This window comes from Equus asinus, chromosome 1, assembly GCF_041296235.1.
Source record: "Equus asinus isolate D_3611 breed Donkey chromosome 1, EquAss-T2T_v2, whole genome shotgun sequence".
NCBI lineage: Eukaryota > Metazoa > Chordata > Mammalia > Perissodactyla > Equidae > Equus > Equus asinus.
The window spans coordinates 29,680,176-29,687,815 of NC_091790.1; the positions used below are offsets into that span (position 1 = coordinate 29,680,176).

The window sequence follows — 7,640 nt, forward strand, 5'->3', positions numbered from 1 at the left end:
TGACCTTGATAAATAAAAGAAAATAATTGTGGAAATAAAAAATTCAAGGGATGTAACCCAGGGATGTAACAGTTTTAATACTCTTGAATACAAAGGCAATGATGTGGAAGATAGGTCTGAAAAATATCTAGACCATATATGTAGATACGGAACTGGGAAATAGGAGAAAGAGGTTGGAAGTCATGAAGGATAGCAAAAGAAGGTCCAGCTTATGTCTAATTAGAATCTCAGAAGGAAAGAACAGAGAATGGAAAAGGCAACATTGAAGAGTCAGTGGCTGAGAATTTTCCAGAACTTATTAAAGAACCAAAATTCACAGTTAAAGGAAATATAACAATTAGCTCATTCAGCAAATATTTATTGAATGCCTATTATATGTCAGATGCCTCTTAAAGGCAATGTATAAAAAGCTAGATAAATAAAAGGAATACTCACCTAGAGGCAACACGAGAGAAAAGGACAGTGAGACAGACAACAGACTTCTCAAAAGCAAAATGAAAGCTACAAGACAGAACTAACATCTTTAAAGGGCTGAAGAAAAATAACTGACAACGCAGAACTATTTACCTAGCAAAACTATCTTTTAAGAATAATGGTGAAATAAAGACATTTCCATATAGACAAAAACTGAGAATATTTACCAACTCGAGATACACACTAAAGAAAATTTTTAAGGATTTACATCAAAAGGAAGGGGGGAAATGAGATACTGAATGAAATAATGAGCAGAGAAAGTGTAAATATAAATCCAAGCATACACAATTGACACAAAAACCATAAATTAACAATAAAAGGACAGACCTAGAATATTGGCTACTAATGCCTGTAATGCAGGAGGGGGAATGACTGATAAAAGTGTTTAAGATTCTTAAACTGTTTAGGAGAAGGTCACAGTAGTAAATTTAGACCCCATTATGTAAACTTAGTAAAATTTCAAGGGTAACCACTAAAAATTGAAATAAAAGATCTCAATGCCAAACTAATAAAGGAAGGAATAAAATAGGATAAGAAAAACATTAAAAAATATTTTTTAAAGGAAAGAAAAAAAGCATAGAAAGAACAAGACAAAGAAAAAATATATAGTACAACCCAAAGATGTTGATTACCACAATAAATGGTATTGAGACTAGTGTGGTTAAAGACTAACCACACCAGTTAAAAGCAAAATCGAGTTACGTGCATTTTATGAGACACATCTGAACTAGGAGAACATGGGAAGCTTGAAAGGAAAGGCTAACAAAAGATATAGTAGGCAAATATTAACTAAAAGAAAGTTGGAGTAGCTATATTAATATCAGAAAAAATAGACATTAAGCCAATATGTATCATGGATTTTAGACAGGGTCCCTACACTACAACAAAAGGTTTAATTCACTATGTATATTTTTAAAATTCTAGGGGCCAGCCCTGTGGCTACATGGTTAAGTTCGCACGTTCCGCTTTGGCGGCCCAGGGTTTCGCTGGTTTAGATCTTGAGTGGGGCCATGGCACCGCTCATGAAGCCATGCTGAGGTGGCGTCCCACATAGCAGAACTAGAATGACTTACAGCTAGAATATACAGCTATGTCCTGGGGGACTTTGGGGAGAAGAAGAAGGAAAAAAAAGAAGATTGGCAACAGATGTTAGCTCAGGTGCCAATCTATAAAAAAAATTAAAATTAAAAATTAAAAATTTTAAATTTGTATGTATGTGTATCCAATAAAATTGCCTCATATACATAACTTTTAAAATCTGTTGGAAATATTGGGAGAAACTGACAAACTCACCAACATAATGGCAAATTTCAATACTCTTTAATTATTCTCAATAGATCAAGCAGATGGAAAGTTAATTAAAATCGAGAATATATATATATATATATATATTTTTTTTTTGGTAAGGAAGATTGACCCTGAGCTAACATCTGTTGCCAATCTTCCTCTTCCTGCTTGAGGAAGACTGTCACTAAGCTAACATCTGTGCCAATCTTCCTCTATTTTATGTGGGACACTGCCACAACACGGCTTGATGAGTGGTGTGTAGGTCCGCGCCCGGGATCTGAACCTGCGAACCCCAGGCGGCTGAAGCAGAAGGCACGAACTTAACCACTACACCTCCAGGGTAGCTCCAAAATCTAGAATATTTTAACACCACACTTGACAAGCTTCAAATATTGAACATCTATAAAACCCTGCACCACATAGCGAAAGCCTGCACATTCTTCTCAAGCATGTATGAAACATTTGTAAACCTCTTAGAAGGCCAAAAGGCATGATTCAATAAAATTCAAAGAATCAGTATCAAATAGACTACATTCTCCAACCACACCAACGTTAACTTAGAAGTCAACAATTAAAAGATAAAAACATCAGGGCCAGCCCCATGGCTTAGGGGTTAAAGTTCAGCATGCTCCACTTCAGCGGCCTGGGGATCCCAGGTTCGGATCCTGAGTATGGACCTACACCACTTGTCAGCCATGCTGTGGTGGTGACCCACATAGAAAGTGGAGGGAGACTGGCACAGATGTCAGCTCCGGGCTAATCCTCCTCAGGAAATAAATTAACAAATAAATAAAATAAAATAAAAACACGAACATACATTTAAAATTTGAAAACAAGTCTCTAACAAAACCATGGGTCAAAGAAGAAAATAAGGAAATTAAAAATACTGAGAACAGAATAATAATTAAAATCTGCATTTCAAAACTTGTTGGGTGTGGTCAAAAAAGTACATAGAAGGAAATCTATAGCTTTAAATATTTACACTAGAAAAATAGAAAGACTGGAAATAGTTGAGCTAGGCATCCAACTTAAGTTGGAAAAAGCATACCAAGAGTAAATGCAAAAGCTGGAACAAATAACAAAGGGGAGAAATCAATGAACTGGAAAATGAACAATGCCATAGTTGGTTTTTTGAAGTAATAACGAAACAAATGTTCTCCTGGTGAGGCTGACCCGGCAAAAAACAGAGAAGGCACAAATAATATTAGAAATAAAAACGATACAAAAGTAAGATCTCTCTAAAGTGCCCAGAGGAAATCAGAGACTCAGCCCAGACTAAAACTTGGGCTGGCTAAACTCCTTTCTCCAGTATCCACAGCACTGCAATTTCATGCTTAACAAATAATGGGGACAGGAGGCTGATGGCACTGATGTCTGCAGGTTGGCCTACCGGATTGGCCTTATGTTGTGTGATGGATGAGCCCAATGCAAAGCAGAGACACATGAAGTCAGCAGCCAGCCCCAGAGATCGAAGCAGCCAGCACTCTCTTCAATGGGTCAGTTACTTCCCTCAAGTGGACTTTCCTTTTTTTGGTTTTGTTTTGTTTGGTGAGAAGATTGGCCCTGAGCTAACATCCGTGACAATCCTCCTCTGTTTCATACGTGGGACACCGTCACAGCATGGCTTGATGAGTGGTGTATAGGTCCGTGCCCAGGGTCCAAGCCTGCCAACCCCGGGCTGCCAAAGTGGAGCACATGCACTCAACCACTATGCCACCAGACCGGCCCCGGACTTTCCTTTTTTGTAGGAGAAAAATGATCTGGAAAGGAAAAACAGTCTATTTTTAAAGCTGCTCTGAAGCCCAGTTCCTAGTAAGAGACTAGAGAGAAGTCCTTTTTTTTCTTTCCCCATTCATGGCATATAAGCAAGCATTTAAAAGTCGTCACATCAATTTCAAAGACTCAGTCCCTGAGCAACAAATTGAAATATTTGGGTGGTGGGGCTCAGACTTCTTGGCATTACATCGTGCTGTGTTTTGTCCAGTGTCTGACAACCAGAAAAGGCTGAGATCCAGACGTTAGAGAAGTCTGCACGGAGGAAATGAAATGTAGGTGCAAATCCACTGCCTTGCCTCGAGCGGGAGAAACAAGGAGGGGAGCTGGACTGAAGCCATTCTGTACTTGGCACTGAATTCTGACTTAACTCCTGCAAACTGTTTTGCTTTGTAAAACACAAAGAGAGTGGATGAGGTCTGAGGGACCCTTTTGCAACACTGACATCAAGAGCACAGAGCGCTCTTCTCACCAAACGAAGGCATGACCTCCCCATCCGCGGGTCTGGCAGAACGTGGTTCCTGACACCACGAAATAAAACGAAGCGTCACATCGTCCAGAAGACCACGATCGTAATGAAATAAATACGAAGGTCCAACAAGATTTCTGGCAGGTTCTAAAGTGTGAGTGATCTGGGGATCGTGGTGGCTGGACTTGTTCCAAGAACTTAGAGCACTGCCTGGAGGAAAGGGGGCTGATTCACAATCAAGACCCCGGGATTTGAACCCAACTCGGCTCCATAAAAGGTCTTGGGACTCCGGCAGGTCCCTTCATATGCCCTGCGTCAGGTCCTGCTTCTAAAGCCAGGACAATGACACCTCCCCCACAATGGTGCAAGGATTAAATAAAATAGCCATATGAAGACATTCTGGAATCTTCTCACCTTATAAACTGCCTCCAGTTCACCCCCTTTCCGTGATTAATATGTTAGACTTCAAATCTGTAAAAATACATTGGGTACACGCTGTTAGCCAAAGATAGAATCGCTCTGACAGAATCTGAAAGAACGAGAAAGAATTGGCTCATATTCAAAACCAAAGACAGCAAAATATTAGCCATGCAGAGCTCTGAGAGAGCGTGAGTAATTCTGGATGGTGGAACTTCCTGAATAGACGGGGGGTTTCCTCTTAAGAATTGAAACATTAAAAACAAACAAACAAAAAGAAGCAAACAAACTACCGGGGATAAAAACCATCCCGAATATAATTCAACTCGTTGGTGGCCTTATGGAGCACATTTTGAGGCTCGTTTTCCTTTTCCTTGAAGATTATTTTATCATTGTTCTGAACACACAGAGCAGCCATCCAGCAATAACACTGATGGCATTCGTAGGACTGACTCTAAAGGGCTTAATCCAACCCCTAATTTTACAGATGAGAAAATGAAGCCCAGAGAGATTAAGAGATTCATCCAAGCCACACAGCTAGCGGGAGACAGAGCCAGAACCCCGGTCTCCTGACCCTCTAGCTTTTCACTGCCTTTTAGGAGCCGCTGACCTTCAGTAGACCACCTGTGTCTCCTTGAAACAAGCCCGGAATCCCAGAATGTTTCTAAAGTATCCATGTGGGTACTAATTTACAGAGTTTTATGTCTTCCCTTCTCTGATGTCCACGGATCACATTCACTTTCGCAAACCCCACTGTAGCGTATATGCGTTTCGCTTCTAAGGGCTCCTTTTATTCTTCATGTGAGGTTTAAACGTCTTCAAAACTCAGGTGTCTGCTCTCTAAGCAGGACCTTCTGATTCACCCGAGCAGTAAGCATTAAGCAGCCGTGCTGAATGGAATAGAAGCAGCCACCCAACGGATGCAGCTCGAAGGAAGCACCAGGGATAACGCCCTCTCCTACCCAGGTCCATGTCCTATCCATTTCGACAAGACACCACAGCTTCCAAAGCAGTCTCCAACATTACCCACGGATTAACTAGAAATTAAAGTACTCCAAACACATATACACATTGCCTAGCTGGGTTGCCACAGAGTTTTATCTCAAGAGCACTTAGCATAGCACCATACACAGTGCTAACACACCCACACAGGATATGGTAGAGGATGCTGGACTTCAAACATCTATAATCCCAACTCCAGCGAGGCGAGGTCACCAGACCAAAGAACACCGTTAACAGGGGCGGAAGAGGCACTGCCAACTCTGAATAGTGTTTGTGACAATAAAGACAAAAATTTTTCTTCCCCAATTTGCTTGAGCACAGCAGCCATTTTTTAGAAATTAAATTGATCTATGATTGCAAAGTTCAATAGAACTGCTCATCCCTGGAAGACGCAGGCTCCAAGGAGGCAGTCCCCACGGTATGGACTCAGGAAGATGGAACTGCCATCCCAGCCCAGCGCAGAAACACAGGTCCTGCCGCCATGGCTGAGGGGCCACTTAACTCCCAGGGCACTGCCTGCCCAATCATACCCAAAGAAACGTGGGGACTGCCCCCCACCTGGCCCCAGCAGCCACCGCACACAAGTGGAAGAGGGAGGGTTCACTTTGCAAGGCTTGTAGCCTCTCCTGCTGCGTTCCCACCATTGATGAGCAGGAAAAGAATTAAAACTCTTCAAAACCTCAGCTTTCTCAACTTGTCTCACAGATGTTGCTCTTTGCCCCAAAGCAATTTTACCAAAACCGGTTCCCGGGAGTGCCTCAACCTTTGTCCCCTTGCATTTCAGATAATCATTTCCGCAACTTTCCAACACTGCCTTCTCCGTTCCTTTGCCCCCTGGGGACCACGAGCCAATGCGGACCTGCTCGGCGTCGCTCGCCCGGGACTGCAGTTCTCTAGTCTCTACTGCGAGTCGACCCATCATTTCCAATGACCGCGCAAACACATCCCAGAGATAACGGACATCGCACCAGAGGCTTTGATGCCGGAGGTGTGCGTGCAGCATCTTAGCACTTGGCTTCTATGACAGTTTTCGTTCACACCTGAAACCAAAGCATCTCTCCGTTAACTCACTAGCAGAGGAAAAGAAACGAAAAGCATTTCTCGGGCTTGTACGACACAGCCCTTCCAAGCGTGGGACGAACCTGGTCGGCCCCCAAAGGTTATCAACAGGTCGCAGCCTCCCCGGACCATCCCCGGGGGCCGGCTTCACACACTTCCCGCGTCTGCGTGGGGATCGGATAGCCGTGCTCTGCCCCCGCCGGCTTAGCACAGGCGGGACGGGCGCGCCCCACAGGGACACCGGGCGCGGGCCGGGGCGCGCTGTGTCCCCGCGCGGGGCAGCGGCGCCCTTACCTCGCTGACGATGGTGGAGTGGGCCTGGGCGTACCGCCAGCCGCCCCGGCACGGCACGAGCGGCGCCGAGCGGTTGGGGAAGGCGGCGAGCGGGTCGGCGCAGCTGAGAGCGCCCGCGGCGGCGGCGGCGGGGACAGTGGCATTGGCCGCCTCCAGGAGGTAGCGCTGGCAGCGGCCGTCGCCCCGGCGATCCGGGGGCGCGGGGCCGAGGAGGGCGGGCGCCGTGCGGTTCCACTCCTCCTCGGGGCTCCAGCCGCAGCGCTCGGCCAGCGCGGCGGCGCTCGGCCCGCGGCACCAGTAGTGGTCGGGCCGGCTGCCCAGGAAGACCACGCCGACGAAGAGGAAGGCGAAGGTGACGCCCGTCAGGCACAGCAGCAGGAACACGCGCCGCTGGAAGCGCCCGAACTCGCCGGCCCTCTGCAGCGCCTCGTCGAAGGAGGGCATGGTGCGCGCGCCCGCCGGCTCCCCGAGCGCGTCCTGCCGCCCGCCGCCCGGGCCTCCGAGTGACCTGCGCGCCCGCCGCCGCCTCCTCCACCCGCCGCCTCCCCGGCGCACCCGCCCCACGCCCCCGGGCGCCGCGCCAGCAGCCGCCGCTCCTCCTGTCCCAGGGGCGCTCTCGCCCGCCACCCTGCCACCCGGCCCGGGGCGCCCGCGGCAGCCGTGCCCGCTCCCCGGGGGCGTCGCCGCGGGGTCGAGGTGGGCGCGCGGCTGGGCCTGGGAGGCGCGGCCTGGCACAGCGCCACCGCGCGCCGGGGACCCGGCGGGGACTGCGAGTGACGGCACAGCCTCCGGCCTGGCGTGGAGCTCCATTCGGTCCCTGCCAGCAGCCGGCTGTGCTGTCGGCCCCGGGGCGCGCTCCAGAAGC

At 47.4% G+C, this 7,640-nt stretch overlaps 1 protein-coding gene across 2 annotated transcripts in view; it reads right to left on the reverse strand.

Annotated features, from left to right (window-relative positions):
• SLC22A3 (solute carrier family 22 member 3) overlaps positions 1-7,585 on the reverse strand; it is a 94,972-nt gene extending 87,387 nt beyond the window's left edge. For both annotated transcript variants that reach the window (XR_011493319.1, XM_014858359.3), the window contains exon 1: positions 6,776-7,585. Coding sequence is in view for 1 of the 2 variants with exons in the window: in XM_014858359.3 (XP_014713845.2) it covers positions 6,776-7,585 (810 nt within the window). In the remaining variant the exon portion in view is untranslated. The remainder of the gene's footprint in view (positions 1-6,775) is intronic.
• Positions 7,586-7,640: the final 55 nt, after the last annotated feature.